The sequence below is a fragment of the Melospiza georgiana genome, chromosome 24 (assembly GCF_028018845.1).
Source record: "Melospiza georgiana isolate bMelGeo1 chromosome 24, bMelGeo1.pri, whole genome shotgun sequence".
Classification (NCBI taxonomy): domain Eukaryota; kingdom Metazoa; phylum Chordata; class Aves; order Passeriformes; family Passerellidae; genus Melospiza; species Melospiza georgiana.
Window position 1 is genome coordinate 5839212 of NC_080453.1, and position 24538 is coordinate 5863749.

The window sequence follows — 24538 nt, forward strand, 5'->3', positions numbered from 1 at the left end:
GCTGTGCCCTCTGCCCTCCCCGTGGTGCCGGGCACGGGGGCAATGGGAGGATGAGAAGGAATTTCCTAAGGCAAGGCTGCTGCCAGGCACCCATGGGGGCATGGGGTAAGTACAGCTCTGTGCAGCTGGAATGGGGGATCCGGGGGGAGATAATTAATAGTGGGGATGATGGCAGTAATTAGAGTGGTGTGAGCTGGTGCTGATGTGCAGGGAAGTGCTGCTGGATTCAGTGAGGGTTCCTGCAGCCTGGCTGGGACTCAGCTCCCCAAGGGTCAGGGTGGATTCAGCCTGGGTGCTGATGGAGCCAGGAGCTGTGAGATGTGGCCGGGGGTCACTGGATTGGAGTGTTTTACAGTCTCAGGCATGTGTGGTCCCCTGAACGGTGGGGTTTGGGTTTAATGAGGCACTTACAGCGAAAGGCATTAAAATAGGGTAATACAGGAAATAATCCAGGCAGACAAAGGGGATGACATGACTCTGGAAACATAAATTATCTTCTTCTGAGCTCCCTTGTCACGCTGATGTCTGCCAAAATCCCCCAGCTTTCATTTGACTTCCTTTTTCCAGTTTTTCTAGTCTTTCTTTCCTAGTCCATGTGTGCACGAGTGGAGCCTCCACTCCGCTGCGCAGGGGTCAGCAATACCCACACAAAAAAATCCACCACCTGAAGGTCTGTGAGCTTGGGACAGTGCTGGGGTGGCCAGGGCTGTGCTGAGATCTGCCAGGGACTGAATGCAGTGAAACCTCTGCCTGGAGGCTTCTCTATTTGGAGTGATTTTGCCTCTTTTTGGAGGATTCTCCACGCACAGTGATTTTTGTCTGAGCTCTGTTGGTGACCCCAGAGTGGGTGAACCCCTGACTCCATCCCTCACCCCGCTGTGGGGCCAGGGCTGTGCAGAATGGGTGGGAGGATGGCTGGCAGCAATGCCAGTGCTGCAACACGCCTGGAAAGCACCCTGGAATAAAGGATCGAGCTGGATCAGCTCCCCCGGCCCTGCGCGGCTGCTGCGAGAGCAGCAGCACCACCCTGAGGGACGCGGCAGGGAGGAGCCGGGACCCGCTCGGGAATGCAGGGCAGGGATGCCATGAGCACGGCCAAGACCTCTGGAAAAGCAGGGCAGTGATGCCAAAAGCTCTGGAAATGCAGGGCAGGGATGCCCTGAGCACAGTCAAAAGCTCTGCAGATGCAAGGCAGTGATGCCAAAAGCTCTGGAAATGCAGGGCAGGGATGCCCTGAGCACAGTCAAAAGCTCTGCAGATTCAAGGATACCCTGGACACTGTCAAAAGCTCTGCAGATGCAGGGCAGTGATGCCAAAAGCTCTGCAGATGCAGGGATACCCTGAGCGCTGCCAAAGGGTCTGGAAAAGCAGGGCAGGGATGCCCTGAGCTCGACTAAAAGTTCTGGAAGTGCAGGGCAGTGATGCTCTAAGCACAACCAAAAACTCTGCAGATGCCCTGAGCATGGCCAAAAGCTTTGGAAATGCGGGGCAGGGATGCCCTGAGCACTGCCAAAAGCTCTGCAGATTCAGGGATACCCTAGACACTGCCAAAAAGCTCTGGAAATGCAGGGCAGGGATGCCCTGAGCACTGCCAAAAGCTCTGGAAATGCAGGGCAGGGATGCCCTGAGCACAGCCAAGAGCTCTGGAAATACAGGGATGCCCTGGGCATGGCAAAAGCTGTGGAGATGCAGGGCAGGGATGCCCTGAGCACAGCCAAAAACTCTGCAGATGCCCTGAGCATGGCCAAGAGCTCTGCAGATTCAGGGACACCCTGGACACTGCCAAAAGCTCTGGAAATGCAGGGCAGTGATGCCAAGAACTCTGCAGATGCAGGGCAGGGATGCCCTGAGCACTGCCAAGCCCAGCTGGCTGTGCCACCGTGTGCAGGCTTGCTGCTCCCACAGCTGCAGCCAGACCCCAAACACAGAGCTGTACCCAACACACACAGGTTTCCTGCTCCTTTTACTGCAGTCAGACCCCAAACACAGAGCTGTACCCAACACACACAGGTTTCCTGCTCCTTTTACTGCAGTCAGATCCCAAACACAGAGCTGTGCCTGCTGGACCCAACACACACGAGTTTGCTGATCCTATCACTGCAATCAGACCCCAAACACAGAGCTGTGCCCGCCAGGGTGATGCCAGTGCAGCTCCAGCTGCTGCTCTGGTTCTGTGGAGGAGCAGCAGGCACAGATCCTGCAGCCTGCCTGCCTCAGGGCTCTCCTTGTGCAGAGCAGCCTGTGTGCTGGCATGAGGGCCACGGGAATCCCCCTGTAAAACATTTCCTGATGTTTTACAGGGCTGGAGCTCTCTGCTCCTGGAGGGAAGCCTGTGGCACTGGGGTTGTTTTGGAGCAGCTACTGTGGGGCAGCCCAAAGCTGCCAGATTGGGCTTTTATTTCTTTTTTTTTTTTCAGTGAAGTTTATGGGTATTTTGTATGATAGTTTTGTTCATCATCTGTTGCACACACTGAAGTATGCAAGGTATTACTACTAATATAATTACTAAAACACTTAACACACATAGACTTATCTTGCAAAGGTTTTTTAAAGTTCTATTTTTGGAACAAATCATTGGGATGGGTTTTTTTTGGAGCAGCTACTGTGCGGCACTTATTGGGCTTTTATTTTTGGAGCTTGGGGAGATGCAGGGCAGGGATGCCCTGAGCACAGCCAAAAACTCTGCAGATGCCCTGAGCATGGCCAAGAGCTCTGCAGATTCAGGAACACCCTGGACACTGCAAAAAGCTCTGGAAATGCAGGGCAGGGGCAATGCAATTGGGGCACTTATTGGGCTTTTATTTTTGCAGCTTGGGGCACTTATTGGGCTTTTATTTTACTGTGGGGCACTTATTGGGCATTTGGGCTTTTATTCCTTTTTTTTCAGTGAAGTTTATGGGTATTTTGTATGATAGTTTTGTTCATCATCTGTTGCACACACTGAAGTATGCAAGGTATTACTATTAATTACTAAAACACTTAACACACATAGAGTTATCTTGCAAAGTTTTTTTTAAGTTCCATTTTTGGAACAAATCATTGGGATGGGTTTTTTTGGAGCAGCCACTGTGCGGCACTTATTGGGCTTTTATTTTTGGAGCTTGCGGCACTTATTGGGGCACTTTGGGGCACTTATTGGGCTTTTATTTTACTGTGGGGCACTTATTGGGCACTTGGGCTTTTATTAATTTTTTTTTCAGTGAAGTTTATGGGGTTTTTTGTATGATAAAAACTTTTTTGATAGTTTTGTTCATCATTTGTCGCACACACTGAATGATGCAAGGTATTACTACTAATATAATTATATAATTATATCTATATAATTATAACACATATAGACTTATCTTGCAAAGTTTTTTTAGCTAAGGTGTAAAGTTTTATTTTTGGAACAAATCATTGGGGTGGGCTTTTTTGGAGCACAAGCAGCAGTCCCTCCTCAGTGTCACAGCACAGGGAATGCAGTGTAGGAGCTGCTGGAGGAAGTCAGACCTCAACAATGCTGTGGATAGCTCTGCTGCCAGATCAGGCTTCTATTATTTTTATTTTTATTTTTTCAGTGAAGTTTATGGGTTGGGGATTTTGCAGGACTTGGCGCTGGGATCTGATATCAAATGAGGACCTTCTGGTTCGGAAATTGGGCTTAATGCAGCCCTCTTTTATTGCTTCAAAGACTAAACAGAACAAAGTGGCTCTGCCTGTGCCTGTGCATGCGCTGTTTGCCAGAGGCACGTGAGACACCCTGCGGCAGCTGGGATGGCTGAGCCAGGCCTGGTGGGACCTTGCACTGCTCAGGGACTCACAGAGCTGCTCCTGGAGCATCAGCCCAGCTGGTGGACAAAGAGAATGAGGCCCCAAAGCTGCTCCTTCAGCCCTTCCCTACCATGGTGGGGCTGGTGGAGCAGGCAGGGAGCTCTGCCATGGGGGCACCAGTGCAGGGAACAGGGCACAGGGCACAGGCAGAGCAGGGAGAGGACTCAGGGAGCACCAGGGCACATCTCTGGGTGCTGTGGAAAGGGGATAACCAGGGATAACCAGGGATAACCAGGGATAACCAGCTGCCATCTCTGGTGGTTGAGGGGTCTGTTGAAAGCTCCACAAAGGCAGGCTGAGGAGTGAGCAGCATGGAGCTGCTGCTGCCACCCACAACCTTCCAGAGCTGGAGTCTACCCTGGGGCTAGAAGGCTTTGGGGAGGTGTGTCCTGGGGCTAGGAGGCTTTGGGGTGGTGTGTGCTGGGTGTTGAAGGCCTTGGGGTGGTGTGTCCTAGGCTGGGAGGATTTGGGGTGGTGTGTCCTGGGTGTTGGAGGTTTTGGGATGGTGTGTGCCTGGTGTTGGAGGCCTCACAGTGGTGTGTCCTGGGTGTTGGAGGCTTTGGGATGGTGTGTCCTGGTGCTGGGAGGATTTGGGGTGGTGTGTGCTGGGTGTTGAAGGTTTTGGGGTGATGTGTGGGGCTGGGAGCCCTCAGGGTGGTGTATCCTGGGGCTGGGAGCCCTCAGGGTGGTGTGTCCTGGGTGTTGGAGGCCTCAGGGTGCTGAGTCTTGGGGATAAAGGCTTTGGGGTGGTGTCTCCTGGGCTGGGAGCCCTCAGGATGGTGTGTCCTGAGTGTTGGAGGCTTTGGGGTGATGTGTCCTGGATGTTAGAGGCCTCAGAGTGGTGTGTCCTGGGTGTGGGAGGTTTTGGGATGGTGTGTCCTGGGCCTAGGAGGCCTCAGGGTGGGGAGTCCTGTCCCCTGGTGTAGGACTGGGAGATGTGGGACCAAACAACCCCTGCAAAACCCTGACTCCTCCTGCATGAAGCCACTCTGAGCACATTCACACAGAGGAAATTCAAATTCTCCATGCAGCTCCTGCAAACCCAAATTCCCCAGCTCACAGCTGGGCTGTTGGCAGCTCCCAGGGGTTCATTCCTGCTCTAACCAGGTCTGTCCTGCCTCCAGCATCTGGTCCTTCTCTGCAAGGCTCAGTAAACCTTTGGAGAGCCTGTTTACATTTGGGATCCCTGGTAGGTCCAGCAAGAGGCAATATATCAGCAATTTAGTTATTGTGGATTAGGTCTCAAATATCCTGGGGATATAATGTTGGTCTTTCTCACCTTGTGTGGAGGAGGACTAATGGCAAATTATCTGCATGGTTTACATTTTCTGGTTTGTATTGCAGCTCCCAAGGACCAATTTATCCTGATTGAATTGCAAACAAGGCTTAGTGCCATCTCACATCCAGGGGCCAGGTCTCTCCATAAATGAACTCAGAACAATTCAGGTTACCCCAAATTCTTCCTGTAGATTGGATAATGGCATAAATCCTGCGAATGTTTAGACTGGAAATTGCTTGTAGCAACCTGAGCTTGACTGATGGCTGCAGTAACAGAAGGAACCATAACTCGTGTCCTGCAGGGAGGGTGGGGAAGGCAGCCCAGCCAGCCAGCTCCCCACAGACCCCCAGTGCTCGTGGGGGGATTGGGACACCTGTGGGTTCTGTGTGACCTGCCAAGACAGCACCTACAGTGCCCTTCAGCGCTGAGGCAGCAGCTGTGGCCAAGCCCAGGCTCCTTTTGGGCTAGAAAATGAGGAAACCAGGAGGGAGAAGTGTGTGATGGTGTTCACAGGGGTCGTATGATGAGGGAAGAGACGAGGATCTGACTCCATGTCTCAGAAGGCTGATTTATTATTTTATGATATATATTATATTAAAACTATACTAAAAGACTAGAAGAAAGGATTTAATCAGAAGGCCAGCTAAGAATAGAAAAAGAAAGAATGATAACAAAGGTTTGTGGCTCAGACTCTGTCCAAGCCAGCTCACTTTGATTTGCCATTAATTACAAACAGCCAACATGGGCCAATCAAAGATCCACCTGTTCCATTCTACAGCAGCAGATAATCATTGTTTACATTTTTTTCCTGAGGCCTCTCAGCTTCTCAGGAGAAAAAAAATCCTAAAGAAAGGATTTTTCATAAAAGATGTCTGCGACAGAAGTGTGTGCTCGCTTGGTTTGTGCTGCAATCTCATGGTTTCTGTGGCACTTCCTGCCCTGGCTGCCCTCAGCAATGGGGTCCACGAGTTTCACGCTGGCTCTTGGCACATGGGGCTGTGTTGGCTCCCTCAGCACATCCATCCCTGCTGCTCTCCCCACGCTGGGGGCTCTCCCCACGCTGGGAGTGTTGTGTAAACACGGTGGAATTAAACACGGAGTGGCTCCTTGGGGACACTCTGGGCTGTGCTGCACTGATGCCATCCCCACAAGTGGCCTTGCTGGGCATGGGGACTGTCCCACAGCACCTGTCCAAGGGACCTCACTGCCCCTGCTGCCTCCCAAGTGCAGAGGAGCTGCGGGGATCCCCTGTGCTCAGCTCCCTGAACACTGCACCAGCCCAGCTGGAGCACTTGACAGTGTTTATAAAGCAGCTTGCAGCAAACAGGCTTGGAAGTGCAGAACAAGTCGGTGTTTACACAAGTGACTAATTATTTATTTGAAAATCCTGCGGAGGAGCCGTGGGCTGTAATGACAAGCACATGGTGAGAGCTGGGCTCCTGCCCTGGCAGGGACAGAGGGACACGGGGAAAATTCAGAGCCACCAGGACAGGGGACAGGGAAATGTTCAGAGCCACCAGGGTGAGGGGACAGGGAAATTTCAGAGCCACCAGGACAGGGGGACAGGGAAATGTTCAGAGCCACCAGGATGAGGGGACAGGGAAATTTCAGAGCCACCAGGACAGGGTGACAGGGAAATTTCAGAGCCACTAGGACAGGGGGACAGTGAAAGGTTCAGAGCCACTAGGGCGGGGGGACAAGGAAAAGTTCAGAGCCCCCAAGATGGGGGGACAGTGAAAAGTTCAGAGTCATCAGGAGAGGGGGACAGGGAAAAGTTCAGAGACACCAGGGCCAGGGGAGAGTGAAAAGTTCACAGCCATCAGGATGGAGGGGCAGGAAAGGTTCAGAGCCACTGGGGTGAGGGGACAGGGAAATATTCAGAGCCATCAGGGTGGGGGGACAGTGGCGATGGCACAGGTGAGTGCCAGGAGTGTTTGTGCCACCAGCAGCCACAAGGCTCAGCAAAACCTGGGTCACACAGTGAAAACTTCAGAGCCACCAGGACAGGGGGATAGTGAAAAGTTCAGAGCCACCAGGACAGGGGGACAGTGAAAAGTTCAGAGCCACCACGGTGGGGGGACAGTGGTGATGGCACAGGTGAGTGCCAAGAGTGTTTGTGCCATGGGCTGCCACAAGGCTCAGCAATACCTGGGTCACATGGTGAAAAGTTCAGAGCTACCAGGGCAGGGGGACAGGGAAAAGTTCAGAGCCACCAGGACAGGGGACAGGGAAGGGTTCAGAGCCATCAGGCTGAGGGGACAGTGAAAAGTTCAGAGCCACCAGGACAGGAGAGAATGAAAAGTTCAAAGCCATCAGAGTGAGGGGACAGGGAAAGGTTCAGAGCCACCAGGATGGGGAGAAAGTGAAAAGGTCAGAGCCACCAGGACAGGAGAGAATGAAAAGTTCAAAGCCATCAGAGTGAGGGGACAGGGAAAGGTTCAGAGCCACCAGGATGGGGAGAAAGTGAAAAGGTCAGAGCCACAAGGACAGGGCAGAATGAAAAGTTCAGAGCCATCAGGGAAGGGGACAGGGAAAGGTTCAGAGCCACCACAGTGGGGGGACAGTGGTGATGGCACAGGTGAGTGCCAGGAGTGTTTGTGCCACCAGCTGCCACAAGGCTCAGCAATACCCAGGTCACACAATGAAAAGGTCAGAGCCACCAGGGTAGGGGGACAGGGAAAAGTTCAGAGCCACCAGGGTGGGGAGACAGTGGCCCAGGTGAGAGCCAGGAGTGTTTGTGCCACAAGGCTCAGCAATACCCAGGTGACAGCAGCCCAACGCTGCTGGGGCAGCCCCTCCCTCAGGTGCTCTGCTCCAGAGGGGTTATGGCCACACCTGGAGGCCATAATCCCCCTCAGCTGGGCTGGGGCAGGGGGTGCTGTGCCAGTGGCCCTCAGCAGGACCCCCAGGCAGGGTGGGCAGGGAGGGGACAGCCCCATGGGGACCATCCCAGGCAGGGTCCAGGCTCACTTCCAGCGCTGTCGCCAGCCGTTGTTCGGGGCATCGGTGATTGCGCAGTTATTAGAGAGGGATTAAAACAATTTTCTGTTCCGTTTGACTTCACAGAGCAGATGTTGTTGCCTCCATTCCAGCACAATGTCTGCCGTTGGCAGGGCTTTGCCAGCTGCAGAGAGGAGTGGGGCTGGCTTGGCAGTGCCAGAGCTCTTGGTGCAGCGTGGAACTTGTCCTTCCTTCATACCAGGCATAGGGAAAAACACTTGGAAAGTACAGGGGAAATGTCAGGAGCCAGCTGAGCAAGGCTTTGGGCACTCTCAGGAAAGGATGTGGAGTCTTGGCTGGCAGCTGGGCTTTCCTTCTCTCTCCTGAATTTCACTCAGAGCTGTTGGTTTGGTGCCAGCCTGTGCTGCTGGTGCTGCCATCCCATCACTCTGTGCTGCCAGCACACTGGGCCACTCTGTGCCATGGCTTGGGGAGGGCAGTGTGGCACTCACACCTGGGCTCACTGCCCTGCACTGGGTTCTATGCCCCACGTTGGGTTCTCTGCCCTATGCTGGGCTTGCTGCCCCATGATGAGTTCTCTGCCCCACGGTGGATTCTCTGCTCCATGCCAGGCTTTCTGCCCTGTGCCAGGCTCTCTGCCCCATGTTGGGCTCTCTCCCCCACACCAGGCTCTCTGCCCCACACCAGGCTCTCTCTTTGCCCCACACCAGGCTCTCTGCCCCACACCAGACTCTCTCTTTGCCCCACACCAGGCTGGCTCTCTGCCCCACACCAGGCTGTCCCTGCCCCACACCAGACTCTCTCTTTGCCCCACACCAGGCTCTCTCTGCCCCACACCAGGCTCTCTCTGCCCCACACCAAGCTGTCCCTGCCCCACACCAGGCTGGCTCTCTGCCCCACGCCAGTCTCTCTGCCCCACACCAGGCTGGCTCTCTGCCCCACACCAGGCTGTCCCTGCCCCACACCAGGCTGTCCCTGCCCCACGCCAGTCTCTCTGCCCTGTGCCAGTCTCTCTGCCCCACACCAGGCTGTCTGTGCCAGTGAGCCCAGGGCAGAGCAGCTGCCGCTCCCAGCCCTGCGCAGGCAGCGCTGACCCTGCCCTGCGCCTCGGGGAATGAACGGGAGACGGGAGGTTTGGAAATTCCCTGCGAGCAGAAAGGCAGCAGTTGTGGGCAGAGGATCCCACCCCGTCCCCAGACACACCAGGCTGGCTGGGGACTGCAGGCTGGCTTGACTACCAGCCCCAGAGGTGCCCCCTTGATGGGAAACATCTTGTGTGCCTGGCACCCACTGCAACCATCTGCCTCTCGGGGAGGGCAGCCCAGGGCTCTGGCTCTGTTTTAAACAAGTTCCAGCCATAACTACTGTTTGCAGCACTGGCAGATGGCAAAGATGCACTGAGCTTTCAAACTGGTTACTAGTCTCAAGATATGTCAGGGAAGAGATAGGTTGGATATTAGGAATAAGTTTTTCACTGGAAGGATACTAAAGCACTGGGATGCTCTTCCCAGGGAGAATCATCATCTCTGGATGTGTTTAAAAAAGGACTGGACATGGCACTGGGTGCTATAGTCTGGTTGAGGTGTTAGGGCATATGTTGGACTCAGTCATCTTAGAGGTCTCTTCCAACCCCATTATTCTGTGATACTGTGACCCTGTGATTCTGTGATTCAGAGGTTCTGGGATTCAGTGATTCTGTGATTCTGGAATTCAGTGATTTTGTGATTCTGTGATTCTGTGATTCTGGGATTCTGGGATTCTGGGATTCTGGGATTCTGATTCAGTGATTCAGTGAACCTGGGATTCAGTGATTCTGTGATTCTGTGACTCTGTGATTCCGTGATTCAGTGATCCTGGGATTCAGTGATTCTGTGATTCTGTGACTCTGTGATTCTGGGATTCTGATTCAGTGATTCTGTGATTCTGTGACTCTGTGATTCCGTGATTCAGTGATCCTGGGATTCTGGGATTCAGTGATCCTGGGATTCTGGGATTCTGTGACTCTGGGATTCAGTGATTCTGTGATTCTGGGATTCTGGGATTCTGGGATTCTGGGATTCTGTATCAGGGACTCATGGATGAGGCTGGAGCACACTTCTCCCCACACCACTCCCTGCCAGCACTCCCAGTGCACCCCACACCCTTGTGCTCACCCCCAGCCGTTGTGGGAGTGCTGCTGTCTGTCAAATTAACCCATTTCTCCTCTTCTTTTGCAGTTCTTGCCAGCACCCCTGGACACTGTGAGCCCCTAACACCCACAGCTGAGCCCTGGACAGCGCTGGGGCCGAGCTCCTGCCCTGCTGACAGGGATGAAGGCAGAGCCATGTTCCCTGCTACCTGAGCTGCCTGCTGCTGCTGCAGCTCGTGGATATGGTGCCAGCCCTGGCTCTGTGCACAGACTCTCAGCTCTGAGGATTTAGGGGCAGCAGAGCCCCCAGCTGTGGAGCACGCTCCCCCAGCTACCCCAGCACGGAGGGGCTGCAGCTCTGGAGAGTTACTATGCAGCTTGGACTGCTTGTGGTGGTGGTTTTTCTGAGCTCCATGGATCCAACAGGCAGCAGCAAGGTGGTGAAGGGCAAGAGGCAAAGACGAAGTATGTATGAAATGCTTTTCTTCTCTACTTCTTCTCATGGTGTGAGTGTGTTTACAGCACACAGGGCTGGGCAGGGCCTGTGGTGCCCCAAGAGCCTGCAGAGATCCCCAAATCCCTCTCACCATGTGCCCTGACTTGTCCCCTGATGTAAGAGCTGAAATGAGAGATGTGGGACTCCAGGCTGCTCTCCAAAATGCAATTTATTGTATTCAAGAGGTTACAGCAGTCCAGGGTTGTGGGTGACAGAGCTGTGCCCACAGCTGTCAGCTCCAGCTGCAGGCAGGCCTGGAGACACTTTGGTTTTGGTTACAGTGCATTCTATAATTTTCTTTAGTTTACAATGCATTATACACTTTGCTCTTGGTCACAATCCTATACTTTTCTTTGCTGAGCATCTCAATACAGCAGAACCAATCTATACCTTAACTTTTATCTATAGCCTATCATAACTACTGTAATTACCATATTTATGTTACTGTTCTCCAATCACGAAAAGTCAGTACATTACAGTTTAAGCTAGAAGTTGGTTTTCAGTTTTCTTGCAGTAGAAAATTCTGAGACCATTTTCCTACTTGCAACATTGGCAATTTTTTCTGCCTGTGCTTTCTGCTTGGTAAAAGCATCTTCTTGTTTGGGGTGGGTTTATCCTTTGCTCTAAGCCATAAAACCCCTTCTAACTAACACACCCTTTGCCTCCTTGGTTATCCAGTAAGACTGGCTCAGCAATTCTTTTCTTCTATATCAAAACTTGCTTCCATCTCTATTCCTTCTTCAGATTCTACATTTAAAAATCTTTTTGCCAAGCACACATATCTGTGAGACTTCCTTGTCAAACTTTCATCCTTCCCAACATCCCTGAGGCCATGGGGGGGTCGGTTCTGCCTCCAGCCCAGAGGGTCCCTGGAGGGGCTCGTGCAGGGCAGAATTGGCACCAGAGCAGCCAACTGCCCTCCTTTATGTAAGCTCATGCTAGAGCTGTTTTACATTAAAACTGGTTTAAATTAAATTATAGAAAATTGATTTTATATTAAAACTGGGACTGCCGAGCCCTGGGAGAACAAGGAAAACCTGACATCATGGCTAATTCTATAAAGGGCAATTCCCAGAGGGAGCCCAGTTTATACCTTTGCCATGGAGACAGAGCTTGGCACCGGAGCCCAGCGCTGCAGGAGGGATGGGGCTGATCCCTGGGGGTCCCAATCCAGACCAGGGGACCCTCCTGGCAGCTGGGGGCTGAGGACCTCCCTGCCTTTGGTGGCTTTTCCCAAGGCTGAAGCAGCCACAGGCCTGGAAAAGGGGCTGGGACAGGCAGTGGGGGCTGCCAGGTCATGGCAGGGAGACAGAGCAGTTCTTGGGTCAGGACAGAGGGACAGGGCAGCTCTTGGGTCATGGTGAGGGGACAGGGAAGCTCTTAGGTCATGGTGAGGGGACAGAGCAGCTCTTGGGTCATGGCAGTGGGACAGAGCAGCTCTTGGGTCATGCTGAGGGGACAGAGCAGCTCTTGGGTCATGCCAGGGGGACAGAGCAGCTCTTGGGTCATGGCAGGGGGACAGAGCAGCTCTTGGGTCATGCTGAGGGGACAGAGCAGCTCTTGGGTCATGCCAGGAGGACAGAGCAGCTCTTGGGTCATGGTTATGGGACAGGGCAGCTCTTGGGTCATGGTTATGGGACAGGGCAGCTCTTGGGTCATGGCAGGGGGGGACAGGGCAGCTCTTGGGTCATGGTTATGGGACAGAGCAGCTCTTGGGTCATGGCAGGGGGACAGAGCAGCTCTCTCACCTCTAGTCCTGGCACTTGAGCACTGTGCTGCTCTGTGCTTGCTTTTGAAGTGTAGTAAACATGGTATTTAAAAGAATACATCTTTTAAATACACAGCTTTTCTATAAACAAGGACATGGCTTGCATAATAAACTAATAAAAATAACCTGCATTCTAGTCTGCAAAGAATGCGATTGGTTTCAAAACAAGCAGCATTTTATATGATAATTGAAAGCAGAAAACTCTCAAGACATGGGATTGAGTATTTTTCTTGGACTGAATGTAGGAGCTGAGAACACATCTCTATTTTGGGGGCAGTGACACCTCCTGACTGCCAGAGAGAATTTAATGTAGGCAGGGTCAGGGTGAGATCCAGGCCGGGACAGAATTAATGGAACAGTTTTGCTCCAGAGCCATGAACTCTGCTCCTGGGCATGGAGGCACTGCAGGGCAGGCAGCAGGAGGGGCTGGACCCCTTGGGCCATGCCCATGTTAGTGTGTGCCCCAATGGGCCCCAGGGATGGGAGGCAGAGGGCTGGGGTGGACAGTGCTGGGTCCTTGGGTGGCTGTTTCAGGGCTGGGGTGGGCAGTGCTGGGTACTGGGCAGAGTTGGTGGGTGTTTCAGGGCTTGGATGGGCAGTGCTGGGTCCCTGGGCACAACTGTGGGTGTTTCAGGGTAGTGCTGGGTCTCTGGGCACAGCTGTGGGTGTTTCAGGGTAGTGCTGGGTCTCTGGGCACAGCTCTGGCTGTTCCAGGGCTGGAATGGACAGTGCCAGGCCCTAGGCACCACTGGTGGCTGTTTCAGGGTCCTGCTCCTCAGCACAGCCATGTTGTGACTCTTGTGCCTGTCCTTAGCACATCTCTGACTCTGTGGCATCCCTTACCAGTGCACCAGTGCTGCAGGACCCTTGCTGTGCCCCCATTCCTGCCCTCCCTGCCACCGGTGCCAGTGGTTTGTGGGCACAGTTGCAGAGCCCAGCACTAACCAGGGCCCCTCTGCTGCTCTTGCAGTCAGCACGGAGCTGAGCCAGGGCTGTGCCAGGGGCTGTGACCTGTGCTCCGAGTTCAACGGGTGCCTGAGGTGCTCCCCCAAACTCTTCATCCTCCTGGAGCGCAACGACATCCGGCAGATCGGGATTTGCCTGCCCTCCTGTCCCCTGGGCTACTTCGGCCTTCGCAACACGGACATGAACAAGTGCATCAGTGAGTGTGGGGCTGGGGGAGGCTGTGGGCAGGGCAGGGGCTGCTGTGGTATTGGAATAATTACCAATATTGCTGGACAGGACGTGGCTGAGATTGTCTGGCCTTGCTGCTGAACCAAACAGTGGCACTATTTGGTTCAGAGGCCTGTGGGCCTGTGTGGTGTTTCACCCAGAGACACTTTGGGCTGGCTGGGTGTGTGGTGTTTCACCCCACAGACACCTTGGGCTGGCTGGGTGTGTGGTGTTTCACCCCACAGACACTTTGGGCCGGCTGGGTGTGTGGTGTTTCACCCCACAAACACTTTGGGCTGGCCGGGTGTGTGGTGTTTCACCCCACAGACACTTTGGGCTGGCTGGGTGTGTGGTGTTTCACCCCACAGACACTTTGGGCTGGCTGGGTGTGTGGTGTTTGACCCCACAGACACTTTGGGCTGGCTGGGTGTGTGGTGTTTCACCCCACAGACACTTTGGGCTGCCTGGGTGCTGCAGCTGGGCCCGTGGGGACAAGTCCAGGCCTGCAGGAGCTCTGGTGGTGCTGGGATGGAGCTTCCCCCCATAACAGGGGCTGCTCCTCAGGTTTCCCTCTGGCAGAGAAGCTTTAAGGTGATGGTGAAGGAAAGGAGTCGGTTCTGATGGAGGGTTTGGATGCAGAGCTTTATTCTGGCCCACAGGCCTCTGAATGCAGCACCAGCTCCAACAGAACTCCCTGAGCCCGTGGTTGCTGCTCCTTTGAACGCGGGGAGAGGGGCAGGGAAGGGGCAGGGAGCCACCAAGCAGGGACAGGAGAGGAGGGACACAGGGACAAAGGACACCTGGATGGCCCAGTGCCCCCAGGGGTAGAGGGCATCCTTTGAATCTGCCAATCACTGGACACCTTCTGGAATTCCAGGACTGACAGACAGTGCTGGGAGGGGAAAGGAGAGGTGACTGACACACCTGGGAGGGAATCATCAGGGGAGGGACCCGAGGTTCTGGGGTAAACCCTGAAATCACAGCACAACACTGTGGCTCTGGGGAAGGGGTGAGGCAGGGCTGAGCATGACAGCCTGAGAACAGCCCAGCTCAGCACTGCACAGCCATGCTGTGGATGTGGGATCTTGCAGGACCTCTGGGCAGTTTTGTTACGTGGGTTGCCAGACTGGCAGCCTTTGTGAGGAGGGAGATCCTTTCAGGCACTCAGTGCCTCTTTTCCTGCCCTACTGCTCACCAGACTCCGGCAGCTCTGAGTGAAATCCCTGACTTGAGTCCTGTAGCCAGAGCACCAAAAAGAGCTGGACATGAGACCTGGGATCAGTGCCCTGGCAGGTCCATGCACAGCACCCTCACAGCCAGCTTTCCATGCAGCTCCCTTTCCATGCAGCCTGTCCTGCAGCTGCAGCTGGAGCCAGGGCTGTGTCCTTTGCACCCTCCCCTTTGGCTGACCATGCTCAGCTGAACCCCAGCCCAAAACCTTCCCACCCTGCCTGATCCTGGCCTGGCAGTGGCTGTGAGAGCTGCAGCACAGGGCTGTCCTGCACAGGGAATGGGGCAAAGAAAACTCACTCCTGACTGGCACAGGATGTTCAGAGCCCTGGCTGCTGTGAGCCGCCAGGCTTGGCAGTGTGGAGCTTCTTGACCCTTCTGCTCACATCAAACTACATGATGGCTTTGGTGATTTTTTTTTTATTATTATTATTTTTTTCCTCCTCCAGAATGCAAAATTGAGAACTGTGAGTCGTGTTTCAGTCGAAACTTTTGCACAAAATGTAAGGAAGGTTTGTATTTGCACAAAGGGAGATGTTACGTGACGTGCCCCGAAGGCTACGCTGCTGCCAACGGCACCATGGAGTGCAGCAGTCCTGGTAAGCAGCCAGGGGTGCTCAGGGGATTTAGGAACCTGCTGGGGAAACACAGACTCAAAGGGGTGCTCAGGGACTTAGGAACCTGCTGGGGAAACACAGACTCCCTTGCAGCCTAAGATGGGGGAGAGGTGGGCTCCGGGATGGCCTGGAACAGGAGTTACAGCTGGGCTCTCTCGTTCTCTGCAGCACAATGTGAAATGAGTGAGTGGGGTCCGTGGGGCCCCTGCTCCAAGAAAAGGAAGCTCTGTGGCTTCAAGAAGGGCAATGAGGACCGGACCCGGCGGATCCTGCAGGCGCCCTCTGGGGACGTGTCCCTGTGCCCGGCCACCACGGAGGTGCGGCGCTGCACGGTGCAGAAGAGCCAATGCCCCGAAGGTGAGCAGAGCTGGGGGGGCTCCCATCCCTGCCCTCACCCCAGGGAGCTCAGGGACAGGCAGTCAGCCAATTGAACAGTGTCACAATGTGCTGTGCAGCTCCTGGCTCCTCTGAAGGGCAGGGGATGGGGATGGGATGGCACCTGGAGGAGCTGCAGGTGGAGGAGGCTCAGCTCCCAGCTTGGCACAGCTTGTTGTGTGCCACAGGTTTCACCTATTTTGCAGAATTCATAGAATGGCAAGAATGGAAGAGACTTTCAAGATCCAGTCCCACCCATGCCAAAAAACCCCCCCCATTTTAGTTTCTTCCCTGGCCAGAGAGCAGCCAGGGGTGCATGCCTGTGTGCTGCTGTGCATGCCTGCACAGCCTCCAGAGGGATGATTTTTGGCACAGCTTGTTGTGTGCCACAGGTTTCACCTATTTTACAGAATTCATAGAATGGCAAGGATGGAAGAGACCTTCAAGATCCAGTCCAACTCATGCCAAAAAAACCCCCATTTTAGTTTCTTCCCTGGCCAGAGAGCAGCCAGGGGTGCATGCCTGTGTGCTGTCGTGATAGGAGTTGTCTTCTCTACCAGAATTGATCTGTTTTTGCCAGGAATTAGAGTCTTCAGGATGAATGGTGGTTTGGTTATCTTGCTACAGAATGGACAAGGATTGCAGCTGTGCTGAGTGTTCTGAGGGGAAAGGGCTCTGAGCAGGGATTAAATGCACAGGAATTAACCAGGGGGACAGGGTGAAGGGGACAGCACCGATCTGTTTCCCCCACTCCACCTCACGCTGCCCCTTTGCTTTACTGCAGGGAAAAGGAAGAAAAAGGAAGAGCAAGGAAAGCAAGATAATGGGAACAGAAATAGGAAAGACACCAAAGACACAAAGTCTGGCACCAAGAAGAGGAAGAACAAACAGAGAGGGGCCACGGTGCCCGCGACGGCCGCCAGCCCTGCCCAGTAGCTGGCAGCGTGTCATGGATGGCAAGACTCCATTGCTGCTATGTATATGAAAGCTTTATTGAACAGAGCACTGCTACACCATGTAACGTGTCCAGAGACAGACATATACTCCAGACTGACCCACGGACTGACAGAGGCCACACACACACCCTGAAGGAGGCTGCACACACACACCCTGCCCAGGGCAGTGGGAGAATGCTGCTGAGGAGTGGGAGCAAAGCCACAGCGTCCCCAGGGCTCTGTGGGGACACTGCAGGGAGGAGAGGTGGAGCATGAGCCACTGAAGGACCCAGACACGGGATTGATTTCATAATCAAGGCCTCAAATGGAGCCCAAGCACACAGCCCCACTCAGCCAGGGGATGAGACTGAACCCCCCAGACACACACAGCAGGGGCCTCTTTCTCTTCCCTCACCCCTTATTTTGTGTTTTAAGCTGTATGACTTTATCATTGCAAATACATGTTTGTGGTAAGAGGTCAGTGGCATCTGCCCTGAATCTGCTTCAAAGAATTATTTCAAATTAAAAAAAAACAAAACCCAAAATCAAAATGACAACCAGCTTCCTGAGTGTGTGGTTCATACCTTGGCCCCTATGGAGGCTGGTGTCCCACAGGACAGAGACTCACTTGTGGAAGGGAAACTCACCAAAGCTTTAAGAAAACCCCAGGAAATGCTGCCAGCACAAATCAGCCATCCTGCAAGAGGGACCTGAGCCCCGAGGAGCTCCCCACTGAAGGATCCACTTAACACACAGCAGATTGAGAAAATGAGAGGTTCCAACAAACCACAGGTTGCTGAAACATTTTTTTTGAATGCATACAGACTGTGACTGGGGTCTGCTCCAGCACCCATGGGCAGTGGATCCATACATGTGCATTTCTTACCTCCTTTTTATCTGCACTGCAGCTTTCCATTACACATTCTGCACTTGTTCCATACACACACAATTCCTGTAGAAATCAATGGAAGTCCTATGTGCAGAAAAGCACACTGGGACTCTGCTCAGCCAGTCCCAGCTGTGGGACAATCCGGGGCTGGGGACAGCTGGTGCCACCCCAGTGTGTGGCAGGAGGGAGGCAGGAGGGAGGGGAAGGCACAGCTCAGGTCCTGCAGGAGAGAAAAAAAAATTTTTGAATTGGGTAGAAACTACCTGTGTGCTGGAATTCCCTGGATTCTCCTGCTCTGCCAGAGCTGCCAGCTGAGCAGAGGAACTGGGACAAGGACTGGTGAGCCCTGCGTGGCTTTGCTGCCTGCTCTGCTCAGGGCAGGGTCACAGAGAGGCTCCTCTTCACTGCCCTGGGGTTTTAAAATGTGATTTCTCTGTGTATAAATACACAGAGACACATTTCATTTCTCTAGAGTTCAGCAGAAGCTCTCTGCTCCCAAGGATGTGCCATGGCTCTCAGGATGGATCAGGGACATGCTGCTGGAGCTCCACTTCCCCTGGTAGGGCAAGGGGTAGGGGGAACTCACCCAGACTAACCCTGGTGAATCCAATCTTGGCCCTGCTGCTTCCATAGCACCAGAGGGGCAGGAGAAACTCACCCAGATTAACCCTGGTGAATCCAATCTTGGCTGTACTGCTTCCATAGCACCAGAGGGGCAGGGGAAACTCACCCAGATTAACCCTGGTGAATCCAATCTTGGCTGTACTGCCTCCATCCCATCTCTGCTCTGTGGTTTGGAGCCAACAGGTGTGCAGGAGAGAGCTCCTGTCCCTCTGAGGGTCACCTGCCCACACCCCCAGCCCTGGTTCTCTCCTGGTGCTCACTGAGGACTCAGCTCTGGCCAGAACACCCCAATTCCCTCCAGCCAGGCACCCCAGGGCTGGCTTGGCTCGGGGCAGGACATGGAGGCTGTGCATTGTTTGGGCTCCAGAGCTGTACCAAGCTCTCCCTGACTGCTCTGCTGGCAGAAAAACCTTTCAGCCTCTCGTCCACTTTGTGTTTAAGTAAACAAGAAGCTGTTCCATCTTTGAAAGGGGATTCCATTTCAGCACAATGATAAACGACCAGCATACCAAGCAGGGGGGAGAAAGAGGTTCTTAAAAGTCATCCTTTAAGTTGTTTATGGATCATGTTCATATGATTTCTGAAAGCTTCCCAGCTCAATGATCCAACCTTGCTCTATTTTCTAGCCTGTGAGAGAAGTATTTTTGCTTGTCAGCAGAACCATTTTCCCTTCCAGTTTTAGCAGCACCCACTGGTGAAGCTCAGCTCCCTCCTGGAGCCACGTCCCCAGTGAGCTCTCAGTGAGGATTAAGGAAAAGAAAATGCATTAGGAAAGTTTCCTACTTGAGGCTCTGGTAATGACCTGATTCCCTACAGTAAGTCCTGGCACTATTAGCACAACTATTTCAAAACTAAACTGCATGTAATAAATCAACAGAACCTATTTTAGAGAACTCTAGGGATTATTAGAAAATCTGACAAACTTCTTTCTGTTGTAGCCTTTCCCCTACTTTCTTCCTTTTTTCAGAGAAAAATGGGAAGAAAAAGGGACAAAGGCAACAGGAAGTTTAAGATGAATATTAAGAATATCCAAGATTTTTCAGTAGGGGTGATTTTAAAATTAAATTGTTTTAGAACAATTAGGAGAAAAATATTAAAAAATAAATCCAATTTATTTTCTTTTTTTTTTTTGAGTCAGCTCAAGAATTGTGCTGATTCCCACTCCCAGAGAGCTGGTTCAGTTATGAATTTAGGAACATTTTGCCTATGACCAGCATGAACTGCACAGCATGAGCTCCCCAGTCCAAGCTGAGATGTCCTTAGCTGGGTGATGTCACCTCAACTCACACACATGTGAACGCTCTCTTTCCATGCACTAAATGACCCTGTTGTGGTGTTGTCTCCTTGGCATCACTGTAAAATACATGTCTTTAAACAAATAAATCAATAAATGGGTTTGCTGAACCAGCTTCATTTGTTTATTCACCAAAACTGGAGTCAAACCCAACTGATCAAAAATGTCCACAGATACAGGAGCCTCTCCTGAGAGCCAAAGGACCACATGGATCATGGATGGGAATGTCACTGCTCCAGCTCCTGCACCTATTCCCACTCTGCTTTGACCAACTTGGTGCTGGACTGGAGCAGCAGCTGCTGGATGCACAGACAGACAGACAGACAGACATGGCTTGTCAGGAGCTCCACTGCACAGGGAACAACTTCATTTTCCCTGGTGTTATTTGCTGGACAGAATTCCATTAACTCAGAATCTGCAGGATGGTTTCCAGTCTGTCTCCTCAGATTTTGAGCAATGCATCCCATGCCATGGGGGGAACAATAATGGGCAGCTTGCAGTTGTGGGTTTGGAATTGTTTCATTTCTCTCTTATTTGCTGAGATTTGGAACCTAAAGAAGATGAAAGAAGAAGAAACGTTGGTTTCTATCACATTCTTAACCCTCTCTGAGTAATATAAATCTGTATTTTTCATCATCTACAGTCAATGAACTGTGTGCACACACACTCCTCATACAGTAATTCACTGACTTTCCACCCCCAGAGAGGTGGAGGTAATGTATATATACTCCTTAGCCCATGTTTATGTTTAAATGATTTCTCACTCAGGAGAAATCTTAGCTTTGATTAAAGGAAACAAAGTAGGATAGTGAGAAAAAGGTTATCTCTAAAACTATGGTTTGGATTACATTGTCTGAGAACACTAAAAGGGATAATTCAGATATGTATTTACAAATTTTATGAAGTCAATAGACTTCACAGACAGACATGATAGGCATCACATTTTAAAAATCTATATTAAAAGTACAGAAATACCAGAGTATTTAATTAGCCACCATCAATAAATCACCCTGATGGCATTTATGTACTCAGTAATACATCACACCCAACTGAATGCCAAACCAAAGTTTGGCTGGAGCTGCTTGCTGGAATTTCCAGGATTTTTGAAGAACAGGAAGAGAGAGGCAGCCAGGTAGGTGGTATATTGTAATTTCCAGCCTGAGGTGAAATGCTGGTTTAGAGCACTGACAGGGCCACAGAGGAGCCCAGAAGTTACTTTTCCTGGCTTTCAAAGCTCTCTTACACCTCTCTGCCTTTTTCTTGACTTCAGTTTTTCCTCCTTCAGTCACCATTTTGGGAACTCCATATTCAAAGCAACAATCCAGGATCACTTTGTCTTTGCTGTCACACCTGGAACCTTTTGCCCAGGAGCCCTCCTGCTCCTGCTGCTGTATCCCTGGGAAGCCAAGCCTGTGGAACTGAGCTGGGAAAAAGCTGCTGTGGTGATAAACTTCTGATTCTGATCTTCTGTGTGAGTTTGAAGAGGAGCTACAAAATCCACTTGTGCTCTGCAAGGAACTGCTGCTGTAAGGGAGATGGCTGAGGCTGCTTTGTCCTGTTAATGAAACAGAGGAGCTCAATACCACACTGAAAAGGGGCTCTGAGTGCAAGTCTGGTCTTGTTCTGAACTCTTGGAAATCTACTTTTCCTTCAGTTAATTGACAAAATCTGTAGATCATACGAGGAAGACAAGCCCTGCCAAAAATCCAACATCACTAGTTTTTAATAATACAATGGGAATAACCCCTCAGAACATATGTAATTATGGGAATGAGTCATTCTGATGGCATCATGTAACCACATTAACTGGGATTTGACAAAGATGAGGCCACATAAAACTCAAAATTCTTTCATTTCAGCCCTAGTCAGGCAGAGGAGCTGAGGCCACATAGCAGAGGAGAGAGACATGGATCTGTGACCTTGTTGTCCTGGCCAGGACAGAATGAGAAGAAGCCAAAGATTGAAATAGGGGGAAATCATCAACAGCAAAGGAAAAGCTGTGAGTCATGGAACAACAAAACATCAGTTTAGTGGAGCAAAATATCTGACTTGCACGTTATCAGATACACAAGCAGCTGCAGCCTCAGGGATGCTGCAAGTTCAACACCAACTGCTGGCCCCTTGCTGGAATTTGGGTCAGGGGATCTGTGAGGGTGAGGAAAGAGCCACAGCAAGGTGCCAGTTTAAAAGCAGGTCCCACACATTATCAGCAGGATCTTACGACACAAAATCCAGGCTTGCAGCCCACCCCAATGGCTGGTAAAGGGTCCCACCAACACTTCCAACCTGGGAATTCAGCAGCCAACTCCAGGGCATCCCCAAGCCAAGCTCTCCCTGCCACAACCTCCTGCCCAAAGCTGGCTGGGTCTGTTCCCTCACAGAAAGAGACGGCGACTTTCTGGCTGCTCCCCAAGATGTCTTGCTAACAATAAAGAGGGAGTTTTCTTTAGGGAAAGGAAGAAAGAGTTGGGGAGAGCAGAGCAAAAGTATTACTCAACTATTTAGTCTAAAATGTTGAAAATCAAAAGGCTCTTCTGACAGATTGATATCGACTCTAATAGAAAACACACTTGTCCCGGGAAAACTCTTCTCCATGAGCCTCGAGTCTGATAGCTTAAACAATTATCTACAATTTGGAATTGATTTTTTTTTATAGCCACATCAATGTGTACTTTTTCAATGCCCAAGGCACAGATAATTCTATTAAAGAGAAAAACCAGAACGTGGAGGCTTAAGCCAAACAGCCTCCAAGTCCAGACTCAGTCTTACAAAACATGTCCCAAGGCCTGACTCATCGTGGCTCCCTTGTGCAGCAGGGACTCTGCACCTCACAGCAAAACGCTGAAAATCATTAGGAGAACAAAATCCCAGCAGCTCTGTTATTGTTCTGGGCTTAAAGGAGCATTAGCAGCACCAGAAGGACATTGCTGTGCTGCTAATAAGTGTTTGGGAAGGATGGGCCAGAGCTGTGTTTTGGGCAAGTATTCCCCAAGGTGCTGAGCTTGGCCCCAGCCCAAGCTCTGCTATCAATTAACACAGTTTCAGCTCAGCTTTGTTCATTTCCCCTAGGTGAGGGGATTTCAAATTGCTGTTACAGTCTGGCAGTGACAGGGATGTGGGCTCTGGACACAGACCTTGCACAGATTTGCTCTGGTAATGCACCATCCACGCAGTTCTTTACTCGCACATGAAAACACGCAGCGTTGTTATCGCTGATTTCTGAAATTCTTTGCCAGTAACCCAAAAAGAGCAGCCCTGTGTGCCAGTAAACGGCCTGGTGCTCGAGTCCCTGCTGCAGCAGTGTCCCTCTGACTATCCTGGTGTCCCTGTGGCTGTCCCAGTGTCACACCAGCAGTCCCAGTGCCCCTCTGGCTGCTTCAATGCCCCTCTGGCAGCCCCACTGTCCCCCTGGTTGTGCCAGTGCCCCTTTAGCAGCCCCAGTGCCCCACCAGCCACTCCAGCGTCACACCAGCAGTCTGAGTGCCCCTCTGGCAGCCCTAGTGTCCTATCAGCATCCCCAGCGTCACATCAGCCACCCCAGTGTCCCTGTGGCTGTCCAAGTGCCCCTCTGGCAGACCCAGTGTCCCTTTAGCAGTGTCAGTGTCCCACCAGCAGCCCCAGTGCCCCTTTAGTAGCCCCAATGTCCTTCTGACTGGCCCAGGGCGCCTCTGGCTGTACCAGTGTCACACCAGTAGCCCCAGTGCCCCTCTGGCTGCTACTATGCCCCTCTGGCAGTCCCACTGGTTGTCCCAGTGCCCCTTTAGCAGCCCCAGTGTCACACCAGCAGCCTCAGTGGCTCTCTGGCAGCCCCAATGTCCTTCTGACTGTCCCACTGCCCCTCTGGCTGTCCCAATGTCCCTTTAGCAGTGTCAGTGTCCCACCAGCAGCCCCAGTGTCACATCAGCCACCCCAGTGTCCCTCTGGCTGTACAAGTGCCCCTCTGGCAGCCCCAGGGTCCCTCTGGCTGCCCCAGTGTCACACAAGCAGTCCCAGTGCCCCTTTAGGAGCCCCAGTGTCCTCCTGACTGCCTCAGTGTCCCTCTGGCTGCTCCAGTGTCCCACCAGCAGCCCCAGTGTCACAACAGCCACCCCACTGTCCCTCTGGCTGTCCAAGTGCCCCTCTGGCAGCGCCAGGGCCCCTCTGGCTGTCCCAGTGTCCCATGAGTAGCCCCAGTGTCCCTATGGCTGTCCCAGTGTCCTCTGGCAACCCCAGTGTCCCACCAGCGCCCCCAGTATCCCACCAACCACCCCAGTGCCCCTTTATCAGCCCCAGTATCCCACCAGCCACCCCAGTGCCCCTTTATCAGCCCCAGTATCCCACCAGCCACCCCAGTATCCCACCAGCCACCCCAGTGTCACACCAGCAGCCCCAGTGTCACACCAGCCACCTCAGTGTCACACCAGCAGCCCCAGTGTCACAGCAGCAGCCCCAGTGTCACGCCAGCAGCCCCAGTGTCACACCAGCCACCCCAGAATCCCACCAGCCACCCCAGTGTCACACCAGCAGCCCCAGTGTCACACCAGCAGCCCCAGTGTCACGCCAGCAGCCCCAGTGTCACGCCAGCCACCCCTATCCCAGCGATAGGCAGGGAGCGCTCCCGCCGCTCTCCCGAACCATTTCCATGATGTGTCACTGCACAAACTCCATTCCCGAACAATGGGGGCTCCCGTGCCAGCGCCCCCGCCGGGCCTCCCAACCACCCCGCGGGCCCGGGCCGGACCGGCCACACTGCGGCGCTCCGGGCGGGCACCGCCACTCCAGAGACGGGCATTGACACGGGACACAGTGACACAGAGCACGGGGGCACAGGGGCACGGAGGGGACACGGGTGACACAGGGTGACACAAAGGGACCCGGGCCCGGGCAGGCCGAGCCGAGGTTGCCGTGGCAACCGGGCCCGGAGGTGCCACTGCGCCTGCGCCGCCGCGCGGTGCTCCCGGAATTGCGTCAGGCGCTGCT

General features: G+C 52.8%; 1 protein-coding gene across 1 annotated transcript; it reads left to right on the forward strand.

Moving 5' to 3' along the window:
* Window positions 1-10390: 10390 nt before the first annotated feature.
* Window positions 10391-17634, forward strand: RSPO1 (R-spondin 1). Its single transcript, XM_058040262.1, has 5 exons — window positions 10391-10643; window positions 13413-13604; window positions 15295-15444; window positions 15631-15819; window positions 16622-17634. The coding sequence occupies exons 1-5, from the start codon at window positions 10550-10552 to the stop codon at window positions 16771-16773; spliced, it is 777 nt and encodes a 258-aa protein (XP_057896245.1). The 5' UTR covers window positions 10391-10549; the 3' UTR covers window positions 16774-17634.
* The last annotated feature ends 6904 nt before the right edge of the window (window positions 17635-24538 follow it).

Coding starts and splice junctions, on each gene's coding strand:
- RSPO1 (XM_058040262.1), top strand. CDS start 10,550: ATGCAGCTTGGACTGCTTGTGGTGGTGGTTTTTCTGAGCTCCATGGAT. Junction 10,644..13,412: donor GGGCAAGAGGCAAAGACGAA/GTATGTATGAAA, acceptor CTGCTCTTGCAG/TCAGCACGGAGCTGAGCCAG. Junction 15,820..16,621: donor GAAGAGCCAATGCCCCGAAG/GTGAGCAGAGCT, acceptor GCTTTACTGCAG/GGAAAAGGAAGAAAAAGGAA.